The following is an 18,833-nucleotide window of genomic DNA, read 5'->3' on the forward strand; positions in this document are numbered from 1 at the left end:
TGTATACAACAATGTGATTACTTTAATTTGTCTCTACTATATTTTCATAAATCCCCTTTCATGTACAGAGGCCTGAAACTTGATTTAAAGATTCAATTGATGTGTTTTTAATTAGCATTTTTCAGTAAAATAGGAGATAATAATATATATCACAATATTCATCAAACCATTCAGTAGGCTATTATTGATAGAGAAGTTTTATGTCACGTTATTGTTACTATAATTGGCTGCAAACTATTTAAAAGCTTGTATTAATGTTTAATAAGTATGTGAAAGACTGATTTCCTCATCATGGCAGGCCACTTGATTTGATCTCCTCCATGCACCGAACAGAAACATCCTGAACCCGACTGGCTGCTCGGAGCCGATGAGGGTGAAAGTTCACCAGCATGGCTCTCACGTATCAGGTGACAATGTGGGGAAAGTTGGACACGACGAGCGCCTAAAACAAAGCACAGACCCGGGGACGGAGAAGAAGTCGGCATGACGACCGAGAGGCTTCCAGCGCGGAGCGGGGAGGAGGAGGAGGAGGCTCTGGGATATTACGACGACGAAGACGACGACCTGGAGGCGTTTTCAGACGCAGAGCTGGGCTGTGAGGACGGAGGTAGGCGGATATGAGGAAGGTCGCTCCCCAGGCTCGGCTTCACTGAAACGTCCCGGGGGACTTTAGCGTCACGGCGGGTAACTTTAGCTAGCCCGTCCTCAGGTTAGCTAACTGACGCTAGCAGTTAGCATTTCCCTCTGCGTCAGTTTGGGAACTTAACTGTCAATGGGCGTTATTTTAGAGACTGACTGTTGACAGTGACATTAGCTAATAAAACTAAATTAATAAATAGGCTAGTTGAACTGGTCCTGACACCTGTTTGACTTGATATGGTATTTAGTGTATTTAACTGTTAAAGAAGTAGACATTTTATTACCGTGGGGTTATAACTTTTAGTAATAACTTCTCATTAACAAAGAACACCAGTTTATGTTTGTAGAGTATTACCTTCCTCTACACAGCAGGTCTACAGCAACAATAGCAACACTGTAGAAGAAAAAACACAATACGAAGAAGCAGTTGACACATTTTGAGGTACTTTTGAACACGTTATTAATACACCACATGAGGAGCACATGGTGCAGGACTTGATTTGCATGCCTTGCTGCTGCCCTGCATTACTATGACAACAGGTGGCTGTGTAAGTCATTTGAGGATGATAATCTGATTTGTTTCACAGCTGGTCTCTGTATGGTCTATTTATTCCTTATCGCATGTAAAGTTATCTGACATTATGTCCTATTGACTGTCTGCAAAACTAGAGATCCAGTGATTAAAAACGATCAATATAAGTAGAGCCATTTTTTGCATAATTATTCTCCCTCGGATTCACCAAATAATTTCACATTTTTAAAGACTGTCACTGCTGCCACATATCCAGCAACCAGTTATGTCGACTTCTTTCCCCTTAATATCCAGACTGATGTGTTGTCAGAGGTGCATGATTTCTTTTGTATCTCAGAGTGATCATTTAAACACTTAGTTGAGTATTTAGAAGGTGTAGGGGCAGTAGCATTTCCAATCATTTTCACATTCAAAGAGACAAGCTTGTGCAGTTCTGGCAGCAGCTGAAAATGGTTTGTTATCTTAAGCTGCATGGAAATGGCAAAATAACTGCCGTATTACTGGTTTGTAATTTTAGATGATGCATCTGTATGTGTTTGAGCAGGTTTCTGTATGTAAGCAGAGATGCACTTGCTGCTCAGGGTGTTAACATGGCATGAGTGCAGAATTGAGGAAATGAGCCTCCCTGTGTAATGAATGAATGGGTCAGCAGTGTTGTTGGTTTGATGCCCCTCCCTCATTGCCACCACTGTGTAGGGCCCTTAGGTGGCAGGGCAGCACTGTGATTTCACTTCTAGATGTGACTGAACGTTTGATTATGCTGCCGTGGTGTAAGCAAAAGAGGTTCATATCAAATGGCCACACTGTAAGGGTGAAAAACCTGATGCCAATGAGAGGAGCAAAATGTGATATTGTTTAAGGAGCTTTGGTTGTTTATCTGCAGGCACCATCCACGGTGTAGTGACTCAGAGCCAGCCAAATTGGTCAGCAAGCTAGTAAATAGTGAAGATGCACTTGTTTTTTTACTTTAAGTTAAGATAAGATAAGATAATCCTTTATTAGTCCCACGGCAGGGACATTTACAGTATTACAGCTGCAATGAGGAGAGTGCAACACAGGCAAAAAAGAACAAATATGAATGAGTAGGGAACAGTAAAGATATTTTATATAAGAAAACAGTAAAAAATGACAAAATATATGTCGGCAGTTATAATTGCACAATTTAAATAGGATATATGAGTGTTGATAATGCATAGAATATTGGTATTTCACAGCATATTCATTTTGCACAGCGGTGGATATTGATATTGTTATTGCACATGAATGAGTGAGTCAATGAAGAAATTAATGTCAATTTGATGATAGTCTGCATGACAAATAAAATAAAGAACAAAAAAATGGTTGTATTAATCTGCGCATAGTGATCAATTTGACCTATATAATAGTAATAATAATAAAAATAATAATCGTTACTTCACTTTATTTAGTATAGAACCTTAGAGCATGATTCACAAAGTATTTTACAAGCATAACTTATTATTAAAACATAACAAAACTAAATAAAAACGATCTCTTGAGATCACTATAAGCAAAATTAAATTGCAATAGCCTGGTTTCAACCAACAGAGGGCATGTGCTATGTATATTTATGTGTAAGATTCAAATACTTTGCACTAAAATGCAAATATTTGGACCTGACTCTCAACAACACTAAATACACAGATACTTTGGTTTCTAGCTGGACAAAGTGGTTTGAGGTTTTAGTTGCTCTTTAAATATGGTGATAATGTTGCACTAGGGCTGAACGATTTATCGTTTTCTGACCGAAATTGCGATTTCAGACAACGCGATCATGTGATCGCCAAAGCTGCGGTTTTTGCAGCGCTCCTGACTCACCCAGGATCTGTTGTCAACTATTTTACACATGCCGTCCTCCGACCATCCTGCCAGGCTCAACAATCAGACTACTCGTGAACAGGTCACGCTAACCAATCAGTATTAACCTGCTCCGTATTTGTAATTAGTCAGAAATTACTTCAACTGGACCAGAAGCGGAGTTAGGGGATTTAATCGCCAAGAAAAACAGCACGTCATTTGGGAGTATTTCGGGTTTGAGGCTGCAGACGTGCACCAGAAACGGGTACTGTGCAAAACCTGTCGCGCTAAAGTTATAACATCCAGCGGAAACACAACCAATATATACCGGTGATATAATCTCCCGCGAGAGGGTGCATTTCACGGCAGGGGCGCTGATTACGGCACAACACGGCACTTGAAAAATCACCACAGACATTTGCATGACGCGTGCATGACGAAAAAGTCCGGTAAAAAGTCCGGTGACTATGATGATCAGGCCCGCTGTAGCAAACAGACTACAATTACAGCATCTTTTGCCAGTGTAACTCCGTACGATAAGAGCAGCGGAAGACACCGGAAAGACGGATTTAAAAACCTCCTCCGCACGCTGGACAGATATACGATTCCCTCCCGCACCCACTTCTAACAGGTTGCCGTCCCGCAGCTATACGCGGAGTGTAAAGAAAAAGTGGTAAGCCATAAATGAATGACCCACCTATTTTAATGTCTGACATATTTTTTAGAAGGGTCATTTTATTTCAATAACAGTTTTTGTATTTGATTTACAATTAAATGATTAAGGATTTTTGCACATTTTAAGACAGTCAAAGATGGCTCTTTTAGTTCATTTGTAATAACTGCCATTGGTCAAGGACTTTAAAGAATGAACATGCATGTTTCTTGTTAATAAATTCATTTGGAAGCAATTTTTTAACTTTAGTCCTTGCATTAGAGTAATAGCATTCAATGTTTTAATGTTACTGTACATTGTGAATATTGCACTGAAGCTTGATTTGAAGGAAATCGTGAATCAAATCGAAATCGCAATATCTGCCAGAAAAATCGCAATTAGATCTTTTCCCAAAATCGTTCAGCCCTATGTTGCACTCAGTGCTACATTGTTAGACCGTCTGTCCTGGAAGTGTGTAAAGTGTAAAGTTCAACAAATCCATGAACGACTAAATAACTTAATTTAAATACGTAGAAATACAAAGAGAAATAAATTAAATAATAAACAAGTAAATAAAAACTGTGGATTATAGAGAAATAAATAAAATAATAAATATATTGGGAAATATAAAGATGACAATATACAATTATTATTGTAATCTTTTTCATGTATTTTCACTTTAATGTTCAACTTCATTGAAAATTATCATGTGAATCATTGTCCGACCCTACTTTGACATTGCCCCCCCTTTCTCCCTTGCTGTTTTAGGGAGGCTGGACATGAGTCTGTTGTTTTTAATGTAAATAGTTGGAAACTGGCCTTCAGCTCTGGAGTTCTTCATGTCAGCACTGGAATATTAAAAGAGAAGAGGGCATTTGTATTGAGAGGGAGTCAGCTGGAGTCACAGAGACACAAAGGGAGCTGTTGTTTTCACAAACACTGTGTTATTGACTTATTTACTGTACATCCACAGTTGACATTCTTCAGCATGGAGCAGTCAAGGTCACAGTGTCAAACACACACACACACATGCACGAGCACACACAAGCACACACACATACATGCACGCCTTATTGTAGTACACTATATTTGCCTGTGGTAATTGGAAAATCCTATCAATATTTATCCACAATACTGATGTTCATCATACTGCTTGATCCTCCTCATAGGGGGAACAACATTTTGATGCACTAATTCGTTTTTAGGGCTGCAGCTATTGTTTGTTTTAGTAATCGATTATTGCAACTGAAAACTAAGGAAGAGATAATAATAATAATAATATAATAATAGAGCTCGACTGATATGGGATTTGTGGAGGCGATTCATGGAGTAAAAATATATGAACGATATTCATATTTTGTATTAGGCTGTTTTTCAATGTTGCTTTAAGTCTCTTCTATAATAAGTACTTTTATCGGTAAATACCAGTGTTTCACTGAAGTCAGAGCTTTGGTCTCAGCATATTTTTGAAAGAGCAGAGACTCATTCAAACGTACTCGTTGTTCTCGCTACCAGTACAGTTAGCCTGAAAAAACATATTTTTATCATTGTTATTGCAAACCCTGATAAAATCCTATATCATCCCATCTCTAACCCATCAGCATGTGTGAAACACAGTATGAATACACAGAATATATTTACATGGATTAAACAAATCTTTAATGCAAAGAGTTGTCATCTCAATTTCAGTTGTGTAATTTCAGGGATTACAGTAACTATATTCTCTCGTTTCCACTGAAAGTTATACCGTAAGTTAAACAAAAGAACTGTCATGCTCAACCCAAGTCTTTTGGAATACAATGGGTCTGCCATTAGTCACCACTAACAAATAATAGAAGTGTGAAACGCAGAGGAACATCTCGGGCTGAAATGTGTCTGTTTCCTTCTGTTGTACTTCATCACAACTGTTATTCATCAACTCCATTTGCTAGTTAAAGAATATTTTGCCTGTGGGCTACAATGGCTAACTAATGTTCCAGTACATTTTACATTTCAATAGTTTCACATCATCACGGAAGATGTCTTTGTTTGTGCTCCTTTTTTTAAGGGGCACTTTGGTGCTTCAATATGTCACATTTATAAATGTAAGAGTCAGATTCACAACCTGATGACATCATCAGGGTCATTTTGTCAAAACCTCCCACAGAGCAGTAGAATCAATTACACATCAGTTATGATGCTCCGATCGATCGGCCGCCGATCGTTATCGGCCGATATGGACCCAAACAGGTTGATCGGTGGGCCCTCAAAGTGAAGATCAGAAAAGCCGATCACATATTTATATATATATATATATATATATATAAAAAAAAAATATATATATATATTTATATAAAAAAAATATATATATATATATATATTTTTTTTTACCCAAGACTGTTTTGCTGCTCTGTTTTGTGAGGCTGGCAGCACGAGTTCTCCAGTCTGGAATTTTTTCAGTTTCCGAAAAAGATGTAAAACTCGCAAAACATGCTATGCCGAAATTCCAAGAGGTGGTAATCAACAATGACAATTTAAAACAACTAACCTCATCCAACATTTGAGAACGCGCCACACAACAGAATACACGAGTATGAGAAACAAGCCCAGGCAAAACAAATCCCAAAGACACCCGTCACTCAGCTCATTTCACTTTTGCTCTTGACAAGGCATGTAAATATAAAGTTGATTGTGGTACATAAAGATCTTGATTGTATTTATTATTTATTTTAGTACAAATGGTTTAACCACTTTAAGTGGTGCACAAGGCTAGATTGTAAATACAGGACATTGAGAATTATTATTATTCTTCTCCCATCCATTCTGTGATCGGTGATCGGATCGGCCCCCAAAAATGCTGATCAGAGCATCCCTAGCTATGACAGACTTAGCAGGAGGCATGGACCACAGTGTATTGTTCATGATAATCGTGGTATGATTTTTAAAGAGATATTTGTCACACCATTATGATATCACAATGTGTTGATACATTATCATGACTATGGACAGCAGCAACATGCATGGCTGAAAGCAGGGCTCGACATTAACACTCCCTCTGGGCAAGTAAACTCTGTGTTCGGGCAAGGGGACTGCCTCATGCAGCTGTCCGATCGGAGGTCTTTGTTATTGATGCAAATTGTTATTCGCCAATAAGCAGTAAAACTATTGGCGTTAGGCAGTAATGTTTTATAACTGACCATTTTTGTGAGAAAGTTGAATGAATAGTTGTTTGAAGGAGATGTTTTCACATAATATAAAATAATAATAATAATAATAATAATAATAATAATAATAATAATAATAATAATAATAATATAATTCTTATTTTTTAAATAAAAATTAGAGAGGGAATTATGATCTCTTTAACTTCCTGACATTAACTCTAAGCAGTTTAGAATACATAATTAAAACTACTAATCCCAATAAAAGCAAATATTGAAAAAAAAATGCAATCATGAGGACAATCATTAATTTCCTAATCGTTTGAACTCTGTGTTTTTATGTTAATAACCAGTATAGATGACAGCAATAAAGCAAAAATAATTACATTTAGACTTTTTTTGATGGGTTCTTTTGAACTAATCCCTGCTGATTTAATTTATTTGCCATACATTTTCCATCAAGGCGAAGTATGTTTTACTAAAGGGCAAGTAAAAACATGTCAGCTGCTGGCCCAAAGGCTGGAAAAGTTTAATGCCATGCCCTGGCTGAAAGTGAAAGTGACGCTGACAATAGATCAGCTGTGGAGATGAAACATCATCCTTGTCTGATGGTTGTTAAAGGTGGTTGGCTCCTGTAACACTAATTGAAACCTCTGGTCCCTTGTTGTTGTGTAGTGTTGGGCTTCAGTGATTCTCTGAATGGAGAGGTCAAACCCCGTATACTGCTGATGGGCCTGAGAAGGAGTGGGAAGTCCTCCATCCAGAAGGTGGTTTTCCATAAAATGTCGCCCAGTGAGACCCTGTTCCTGGAGAGCACCAATAAGATCTGCAGAGAGGATGTCTCCAGCTGCTCCTTCGTCAGCTTCCAGATCTGGGACTTCCCTGGCCAGATCGACTTCTTCGACCCCACCTTTGATGATGAAATGATCTTCAGAGGCACCGGAGCGCTCATCTTTGTCATCGACTCACAGGTCAGCACACAAAACACAAAAAGCAAATGAATAAATCAATTTATAATTTTGAAAAATTATTGTAAAACCAATACATCTACAGTGAGGTGAACAAGGACTCTACTGGAGATTGCTGCTCACATTAGAGTCTGTTTCCCACTTTTGTTTTTGTGCGCTCGCAAATCGCAAATGTTTCTGTGTTTGCCGGCACCAGAAGGGCTCTTGAGGCCTAAGGACATTTGTGCACAGTAATGAGCAGGGGAAATATGGAAAGATTGAACATAATACAAGTATAACCTTTAAAAAAATTATTGACGTTTATATCAACAGCCACCCATATACAGTAAATCCACATAACACAAATACCACAACAATTGAAAAGGTCTGTGCCTCCAACCAATGCATCTTCCCACTCCCTCCCCTCTCCCCATCACAACCTCCCCTCCACCCAAACTGCCCCTTATGTGAGTGGTACTCACCATGGTCGGCTGTATAGTATAGACAAAGCTCTGATTGGCTCTGCTCTTCCTGGTCCTCTTACCTCTCACCCTCACGCATAGGAAGAAAAAAATCACTCCATTATGGAATACCTACATCTTTGTATCAAGATGGATCTTCCAAATGTTGTTTATTTCACAGATATGTGTTTCCTTACGTACTCCTATCAAATGATTGCGTTTGCTGTAACATTACCGTCTTCCCTTATGCGAACGATAATCCTGAATCCGTGATCAGCATTGCTCGCTTCATTATTGACATCTAGCCGGTGTTTGTTGTTATAATCTTTGTGCTGACATTATCAGGTAAGCGCAGTTTCTGGTTTATATGCTTTACTCACAAGTGTGTGGATTGAAGCGTCCGTAGTGCAAAAACAATATAACATTAGTTTTTTAAAAGAGATAAGACAGAGCTCTCCCCTCCCCTCCCCTTTAAAAAAAAATATTCAGCAGAAATTCATATATTCTAGGTGCATATAGGGTCAGAAACTTTACACCCCAGAAGCTACTGTTTGCATTCAAATGTAATTCTTTCCTTTCTTTGCATTTCTGGCACATAAACCCCAATACAATCATGTCTTTGTCACACTTCAGTTTTTGTAAGGATTAAACAAACAAAATATATATTAATTATGATATGATACGATACAATATACTTCATTATCCACATAGAGAAATTCGTTTTGCACATGATATGACACATGTTTTCTAATCATATAGCTGCCTCCACAGTAGTCATAATAATGAAACAAACCAACATGAACCAAAGCACAACCAAACATTACAACCAGTGATGTCTACAAGCAACATATTACTCATCATACCACAAAGCTAATGCACAGCCCCTGCAGCCTCCAGCAACATTATCTAAAATGTGTTATTGAGGTAGGCACACATTAGTTTACATTAGGGTACCCTGTCCATCGCCCGGGGGTGAGAACTCATCGTCTGCCTGGGGAATATGGGATGATCGGACTATATTCTCTGTTATATTGACTTGAAGGACTGGAGTTCTTTCCTCCCCACAACCCTCTGGGCAGTTTGTACCAGACAAGGTTCGATTTTAACTGGACATGTACTATGGTGACATCCCATACTTAACTATGCTCTTGCTCTCTATTATAGCCTGGTAGAATAAAAACATCCTCTGGTTCACCTCACCTGAGTCTGCCTAATATATTATTTTGTTATTTTGTTAGATAATATGATGTTGTGAATTTTGGAAACGATTACAGCTAGGGATTACATCCCTAGATATTAATTTTAGTCTCGTTAAAATGAGCCCAAGAGCAAAGGTGACCAAGCTTTCTTTTAAATAGTTTCTCAAAACGTATCTTTTCAAAAAAGGATTTTATTAATTTTAGTAAACTGTTCCTGCTTTTTGTTTAATTGCCTACTTTTATTTGAAATATTTAATATTGGTTCAACCATGTGAAGCATTTTGTAATTTTGTTTTGAAAAGTGCTTCATAGATTATTTTTATTATTATATTACCAGCATAATTGCATCAAAACAATCTTAATAGTCATCCCTACAGATGAGGATGCTTTCCCTTTTCAGGAACAATCGTGAAATATGGAGGTGGCTTTTCTGTCCCTTCTCAAGCAGTGAACAGCTTTTCCTGAATTACAAAGTGTACCGATCAACTTCTGAACTGCTGCTTCTTATTGACCTCACACACATCCTCTACATTTCTCCATTAACATTTCTTGCTCCTTATCACCTGATACTAATGCAATAAATCCGTGATACAAATACTGAACTGTAGACGGTATTAAGGTATTAAGTTGTGTGAATCTTCCGTCTTTGTCATGATAGGACGACTATGTGGAAGCTCTGAGCAGACTGCATCTCACGGTGACCCGCGCCTACAAAGTCAACCCAGAAATCAACTTCGAGGTGTTCATTCACAAAGTGGACGGCCTGTCTGATGACCACAAGATCGAGAAGCAGAGGGACATTCACAAACGAGCCAACGATGACCTCGCAGATGCAGGTCTGGAACGAATACACCTGAGGTGGGCTTTTCCTTTTTTTACTCTCATCATATGCCGTGCATCATATACAGTACATGTCGATACATACAATGGCGTCTTCACCACGTCACGTCTTTTCCACCTCGGCGGCTTGATGCGCTGACAAAGAACGCTGTATCGACTCGTCTCACATCTGATGGCTCTGTGACTAACTCTGTTGCCGTCTCAGAGGCGTAATATTCTGTTACGCCTTTCCGCCTCGGTGAGCGTTTACACTGACGACGGGGCGGAAAAGGCGTTCTACTCCTGCAATGAAAAGGCAGTCTAAAAGGGGCTAATGTGGCTGTGTGTGCTGATTCATTATGCATGCAGTCAAAACACTAATGTTGGACGGTGTGTTAAAATTTTCCAACCTGTCACCATCAGCCCAGCAACTGGAAATTGTTAAAACATTTACAAAGTCTTCTTTGGTCAACATACACCTTTAACACGCTCTCTCTCAATTCTCTCTTTAATTAGTAAAATAAAATTTAAAAAACAAAAAAAGGAAACACAACTAGTGATGTACTCAGCCAGTCGCCAACACTTGACATATAGTCATCCAATCACCCGACCCGACAACACACCAGCCATAAATTAGTCGTCCATAATGTCAACTCAACTCCTGGCATTTGCTCCTGTTTTTCTTCACCACTGTTTGGAAGAAGGAAATAACGTGAGCAACAGTTAAAGCAGGTTTAAAAGTGACCTTTTCTTGAGGGCCGAGCGGGGGATCTAATTTATGCCAAAGTGAGGAGTTCATGTGGATTTTTTAAAAATACATTTGGAAAAGAAACCGAGTCTACCCTACGTGTCAGCTCTTGGTTTTGTTTTTATATTCTATTATTTTGGTTTTAATTAACTTGTCTTAGAAATTCCAACTGGTTGGTTGCTGATCTTGATTATTTTAATTGTTATTCCTAATACGTTTTATCTTATCACTCTCAGTTGTGTTTGTGACTGACATTTCTGTGTTTGCTCACCTGGAATGAAATGTGCTATATCAATTAGGTTTGCTTTGCTTTGCTATTCCTCAAAGTAAGGTTTGGCAAAACGTATTGTTTTGGTATCGGCTCGGAATACTATATTAAAATTTTCTCCAATCATTTATAATGTTGTGACCTTGAAACATGAATCTTTTGTATGTTATGTTGTAACATATCTGTACATATCTAGGAATGAGAAAATTGTGAAGTAGTTTATTGAAATCTATTCTGATTCAGATTTTCCTCCCTGATATCTACAGCTTCTATTTAACCAGTATATACGACCACTCCATATTCGAGGCTTTCAGTAAAGTGGTCCAGAAGCTTATTCCACAGCTCCCTACGCTGGAAAACCTGCTCAACATCTTCATATCCGTGAGTAATCCAAAGCACAGAGCAAACCACAATGCACCTGTAAACCAAGCAGCTGCTACTAAGGCTTCCAACTAAGGCATCCTTCAGTCAAATCTCTATGGAAACCTTATGCCAGAGTGCTGCTGTGTTCCCACAACGTTTTTAAAAATGAAGTTGGATTTGGCACATTGCAGCATATTACATGTGCCTGTCCTCCTGTTCTTTATTCACTTAGTGGTAGTGATATATAACAGATGTACTGGTGGGATTGCATCAAATGCCAACACTGATTTTTTATGTGCATGTTGCAGAAAGAGCATTCAAAAATGTGAAGGCACATAAACTGGACACCACACCAGCAAGATGCCATCACTTATGTGCTTATGTTGTACTTAGGTCTGCAAAATCAGATTAGCAAAAAGCCTAAAGAGTCACTTTATGTTATGCATGTCATACTGAATGACCTTTCAGCTGGCCATCTAATATGTATTTATGTATGCTCGTTTTACTTTGTGTACTTTTACTTTGTTTCAGGGTCGTCTGGCATATAAATGGGCTTAAAGTTACTGTGAGGAACTTTTAATTGGTTATGGAACAATCTCAATGTAACACTGATGCCTTGATATGACTTAGAGAAGTAAATGAGACCATCAGTTAGAAGGTTGGCTATTTCCATATAGTTGTTCTCAATGCCACCGGCTCCGAATCTGCACAAAACCAGATGAAATCACTAGAAACTTCCTCAGCTCAGACCCCAACAGCTACCAGCGGTCGGCGCTCCGGCGGGAGGTGGAGAAGTCTGTGGGAGGTCACGGGAGGACCAGAACCTGGACTGTACTGGGCAGACTCAAAGTCAGAGTCAGCTTTATTGTCAATTTTGTATTTTATTTTTTTATTTAACCTTTATTTAACCAGGTGGGTCAATTGAGAACCAATTCTCATTTACAATGACGACCTGGCCAAGAAGCAGCAGCAAGGCAGAGTAATTCTGCAATATGTGCCAGACATACAGAGGAATCGAAAATGCGTTTCTCTCCGACCCACGGTGCAATATTACAATAAATGTTACATTTGACAAATGTACAATAAATAAAATATGTTCTAAGTAGTGCAAGAGAAATAGAAAAACACAAAAAAAAATGAAAAAACAAGAGATGAAAATATGCAATGTAATGAACACACTGTACAATATAAAAACTATATAAATATAGATAAGATTTAAACAATTAAAGGCACTGATGAAGTGGAAAGTGACCGGTGCTGTTCGTGATGGGGGGGGGGGTCAAAGTCCAGAGTTCTTGGGGGCAGAGGGGAGTGGAGGGAGAGAGGGGAGGGTGTTGAGCTTCCTTACAGCGCTGAAAGCGGTACTTGACCGGTGTCTCTTGATGCTCCTATGCAGCACCGCAGGCATCAGATTTGAAATACAGAAATACAGCGGCACTTTACAGTACCTGGCAACAGTGTTCATGGTGTGCTTATGTATTCACCCACTTCGCTAATGAAACCCCAAAATAAGGTCTGGTGCTCCCAGTTACCTTCATGAGTCACATATTTAGTTGAATAAAGTTCACATAGGGAAAGTGTCACATGATCTGTCACATGATCTAACAGAGCATCATTTAATCCATTATGACTTAATTGCCAAGAGAGGACCAAAACTCTCGGAGCATGCAAGGAGGATATTCATCAAAGAGGCAGGAAAGAGACCAAAGATGAGTGGGAGGAGCTAAAGCAGAGACGGGAGAATCTGATAGGACCACTGTAAGACGTACATTCCACAGAGCTGGGCTTTATGGAGCAGTGGCCAAACAAAGGATACTTAAAAAAAGAGTATCCCACATACCTTTCGAAGAATTTCAAATGTTTTCTTATTTTTTTAATTCACCAGTCTGTACTATTCTTGTAGGTCCATTACAAAAAAATCTAAATAAAATACCGGGGTGAATACTTTTGCAAGGCACTGTACATTTTGGTTTGATTTTCTACCTCTCATGGTGTGAGTGTTAAATTACAAGTGCTCTCTGTTTGCTGTTACAGTGGAGTATTTCAGTAACAATAAACATCGTTATCTCATTTAAGATGATTTGTTTTAGTACCATTTAAGGGATTTAAGCACCTTTTGATGACTATCAGGATAATATCGTGAATACCAATTATTTTGGCCAGGATAATCGTGATATGACATTTTGATATCGTCCCATGCCTAGCCACCAGCTCAGTTGTGTTAATGTGAAAAATCTGCACTTAGTGATGCTCTTCCTTTTCTCTGCCTCCGTTTTCAGAACTCGGGTATTGAGAAGGCCTTCCTGTTCGACGTGGTCAGTAAGATTTACATCGCCACAGACAGCAGTCCAGTGGATATGCAGACGTATGAACTGTGTTGTGACATGATTGATGTGGTCATTGACATCTCATGCATCTATGGGTAAGCCAATAAACACAGAAATAATGCATGTTAGTTTGCTTCCTAAATGTCAAAAGAATAAGATTCATGGATGGTATTGGAAACGTTGCTGGTCTTTAACATTTAATGTTGGTCATATATTTACTTTCATGTGAAGATGAAAACAAAGACATTGTGTTTGGAATAACACATATTATGTAATATTCCAGTGTAACACCGTATAAATAAAATAAGAGTAGAACTGCACACTTTACGCTTTACGACCCACTGCTCTGTGTTGTTACCATAACAACTAACTTTGTATTAGTTGAATGACCACTGAAGACAGTTAATGATTGCTCTACTCATATTCACTTCTATGGTACCAACTAAAGTTTATACAACTACAGTATGATGGAGCACTTTTATATAACTTTTGGTGACCATGCAATACATTGGACAGTGGCGTTGTGTTTTCCAGAAAGATGTCAGAATTATATCTATGATTGAGGTATTGCCTCCATACGGCTGTCTGCATGGTGATGGATGAGTCAGCGGCTAGAAGGTAACGGTGCTAACAGTGTTCACCCAAGGCTGCTATATTAATTCTCTATCACATTTACCAACTTTAAGGATTCTTTCTATGGATTTGGTAGACACCAAAACAGAGCTAGAAGCAGCGTGAACATTGAACTTATATTCATCATTCAGGCCGAGCACTGGTCAGCGAACAGCAACATGCACATGGGAGAAGTTTGCCTTCAGGGCTGCTAGAAATCTCCTGAGATTTAGTCAATACATCTCCTTGGTTAGGTTCAATAAAATATCACGGTTCACCTTAAAATAAACCCTTTCTGTCAGAAAGCCCTGAAGGCAATCTTCTCCTGTGTGCACAGCGATGTGGAGCAGAAAGTTTGAGCTAACCAGCTGCGAGAAGCTTTTCTCAGACTCTTTTCTTCTCTGCTGGAAAGACAGGGACTCAGGTGGAGCTTTGACAGTCAGTGTGTGAGTACCAGAGCTCTTACAGCTGAGCTCGAGACTCCACTACAAGAGACTCTCTGGTGATGTATCTGTGGGGGAGTATCAGAATCACGCTAACCTTACCTTTTGTCAGCCTTGAACACCTTGTGACGTTGTGGCTATACCACCATTATTGGCAGGCCCATGTATTGTGTTTACTGATGCTGTAGAAGAGTACATTTTTTGTTCAATGTCATTTTCTACAGTTATCAGGCTAATGCTAATGCTGCCAGCAGCTGTGTGTGAGAGGCCCAGAGGCTACGCTCAGCCAGTGTTCTGCTATTTATACTGGCCGAGGCAAATCTACACAGAAGCTAATTTTGAAGGAGGACCCTGGTTGACCTCATGATTGAAATGAATGGTGCGAGACCAGTGCTAGATTTAAGATGGCAGCCCCCTGCTGCTAGTTTATATGCTACTTCTCCCTGCTCTCCCCTCTCTTTCTCTAGCCTATTATTGGAATAACACAAGCGTTCCATCTGCGAGATTGGCTCTTGTTGAAGTGTTTCACAAGGAATTCCAGCAGCTACGCCTGGACTTCATCCAGGAACATCGCAGCTACACGTTACTTCCCTCCAGAGTGGAGTCAATAGACGATGATCTTGGGGATCGACGATAATCGGAGCGAAATACCAGCTAACAAAACATACCCTTACTCTGGTTTTAAATCTAACGAATAAATGGAGCTGTATCGTACAGTTTGAAGCTTCAGAGATTCATTGATACCATTAATATAAGAAATATTGCTTTTAATAACTTATAAGAACATATTCCTCTCTCACACACAGCGGGCGAAGCAGTACTACATAATTATCTCAGTACAAAAGTCAAAATGAATCAAAAACGATAGATGTAATCATTAAAATTCACAACATGATTTTATCTCCAGCAGCGGGGTCGTCTATATGTCTTTCTGTGAGCTCAGCTGTTTCACTCCACGTAGATTCATATCGCTCACTAAAATCAATGAATCAATACATCGGCAGACAAGCAATGTTGTATTCTTCCCTTGTAGACAACATTAAGACTATTGTGGTTCAGTAAATGTCTGCTGTCAGTCAGCTTGGTGACGGTTAGTGAGACGTTTTACAGAAGACGGCGTCATTGACTGGATGACAGAACGCTTATGTGCCCAAAAACAGAACCACAAATTACATTCATATACCCACAATAACGCTTCATACTGCTATTACTACCAGTGATGCGCAGGCTGATGTGAAATAAGCGAGTTCCCCCAGTCCCCCGCAGTCACTAAAATAGTTTTAAGGATATTGGAGTCACCTAGAGACGCAAAATACTATTCCCAATCAGACAACAAACATGCAGGAAGGGAAAACACTCAAAGAGCCGGGGCTACTTTGGGAAACAAGTGTGTGAGGGGGAAAAATCATATTGTATTCCACACATAAGAAAAAGAGGACAACGAACAGGAAATTAATTTAGAACAAAAGGATTAACTATAGAACCCAATTAATCCGCCAGCCCAAACGAAGAAATGAATAAAACCTTCCTCGATTTTTATACTAATTTATACTCATCAATACACAAACCAAATAATAATTACACATTTAATTTATTTTGCACTATTCTGAAAACTGTCACAAGGTGCTTCACAAAAGAAAATTAAACCAAATAGAAGAAGAAATGAGAAATAAAAGAATAATTAAAGGATACGAAAACAGTATGAACACAAACCGACATCAAACATTTCCTGAATTTTTAAGAGGAGTTTCAAAAGAAGAAATCTTAGAAGTCTCTAATAGCAAAAGCCTGATCATATTTTGTCAAACATGAGCTGGGATTAACCAGCAGGGCTACATCCATGATTCCAATGGTGCAGAGGGAACATGAGGGTCAATAGATCAGAAATGTGTTTAGGGGCCAGGCCAGTGAGTGATAACATTTTAAAATCAATTTGAAAACTAATGGGGACCAGTGTCCGGAGGGCCGACACGGCGGTGATGTGTTCATGTTCGTGGCTAAAAACTGGCTGGTCGCCAGACAGTAGTACTTAGTAGTACTAAGCCAGTACCAACAGTGGAAAATACCTCCTTGAGCAGCTTAGTGAGGATAATATGTAAGATGAAGGGGGAGGAGTTCTAATGGGAGACTGTCCTCTCTAATACTGACATTTTAACGGGAAATGAAGAATGAATTATTATTATTATTATTACTATTATTATTGTTAAATGAGCGAGACATTTTTAATGCAGCTCAACATCAGGTTCAAGAATCGAAAGGGAGGGACCACGAATAACAGAATCAATTACCTTAAAGACAACTTTAGGATTTAGGAATCTCGCTGATGTGATCTCCTTGCATTCACGCTGGCTCTGAACGAAATCGAACAAACGATATCCTCTATACAGTTCTCTACACTTAACTTATTTTTCTTTTACTTGTATTCTTATCTCTACTTTATATATATTTAGCTAAGAGTTTATTGTTTACTGTCTATTGTTTACTTTCTATATTTATTTAGCTAAGAGTTTATTGTTTATCTTATACTTATACTTAAGCTGCTAGAAATCCAATTTCCTTGCGGGAGTCATCCCAAAGGGATCAGTAAAGAGAAGTCTAAGTCTTATTGTCCCTCCTCGGCGGTTATAGTCTTCAAAATGGCGGAACATCATGGAAGCCTCCTGGGGATCGTCCAATGTAAAATCTAATAAGAAATTCTTTGCTTACCAGGATAGGTCACATTATTGGCAATTATACACTTGTGAGGACCTATTCATGAATGAGGTATTGATTTTAGCTAATGAATGTCTTAAAATGTTACACACTGTCCCTTTAATTAAACTTAAATCCACCAAATGAATACACTCAACAGAGACATGACCCGTCTAATGCTGTGTTTTTTCAAGAGTCTGGGGAAAGAAACACAGAAAACATAGTTATTATTATTAATGGTTCCTGCTCCTCAGGTTGGGTGGATTGCAGATCCCCTGTTGCGCTTTGAAGCCCCTCCCTTGATGGGCTTTGCTGCTGCCCCCCCGAGGCCTCGGATAAGTTTTAGTTGTGACTGCTTACACACCATCCTCCTGTAAGTCACCCTATTTAGTGTTGTTTGAGCTGTATGAAGTGTTAGTGCTCTGGTTTCCTGTCATTCATTCCCAGTTTTAAGTGTCACATCAGAATCACTTTGTCAGAGGGGTTTCAGAGAGAAGTGTCTAAAGTGAGCTTTACTCCTGGAATAAAGAATGTGTTTGAGGACTTCATCTTGATAAACCTTGACGTCTGTCTGGTACAGTCTTATTTCTTAACGTTCACAGCCAGCAGTTTCTAATAATAATAATAATAATAATAATAATAATACATTTGATTTGTAATGCACTTTTCATTGTTAACAACGATCTCAAGGTGCTACAGAGTAAAACAAAAACATAAAAACAAAATAAAAATAGAACAAAAGCAGGTTTAAGGACAGCACAATGAGACCACAAGTTAACTAAAATGCTTTTTTAAAGAGGAAGGTTTTTAGGCCCTTCTTAAAGGAGTCAATGTTTTGCGAAGCCCTCAGGTGATCAGGGAAGGAATGCCACAGGCGGGGGACAGATGAGCAGAAGGCCAGATCCCCCATAGTGTGGAGCTTGGTCCTGGGGGGTGAAGCAGTGTTTTGGTCTAGAGCGGAGGTTACGTGAGGAGGTTTGTTGTGTGAGGAGTCCTTTAAGGTAGGGAGGGGCATTTCCGTGGATGCACTGATGGGTAAGGACAGAGATTTTATATTCGTTTCTGAATGAAACAGGAAGCCAGTGAAGTGAATGAAGGATGGGTGTGATGAGATCATGTTTTCTCATCAGGACCCTTGCGGCACTGTTTTGGATGTATTGTAGTTTTTGAAGTCTCT

At 39.0% G+C, this 18,833-nt stretch overlaps 1 protein-coding gene across 1 annotated transcript in view; it reads left to right on the forward strand.

Moving 5' to 3' along the window:
* Positions 1–389: 389 nt before the first annotated feature.
* The window catches only part of rragd (ras-related GTP binding D), a gene marked incomplete at its 5' end in the record, with an annotated part of 37,834 nt that continues 19,390 nt past the window's right edge, over positions 390–18,833 (forward strand). Inside the window, 6 exon segments of the mRNA XM_084013237.1 lie at positions 390–442; positions 444–607; positions 7,454–7,749; positions 10,044–10,243; positions 11,487–11,601; positions 13,863–14,005. Coding sequence (XP_083869363.1) covers positions 390–442; positions 444–607; positions 7,454–7,749; positions 10,044–10,243; positions 11,487–11,601; positions 13,863–14,005 — 971 coding nt within the window.

Source organism: Eutrigla gurnardus, assembly GCF_963514095.1.
Source record: "Eutrigla gurnardus genome assembly, chromosome: 7".
NCBI classification, from domain to species: domain Eukaryota; kingdom Metazoa; phylum Chordata; class Actinopteri; order Perciformes; family Triglidae; genus Eutrigla; species Eutrigla gurnardus.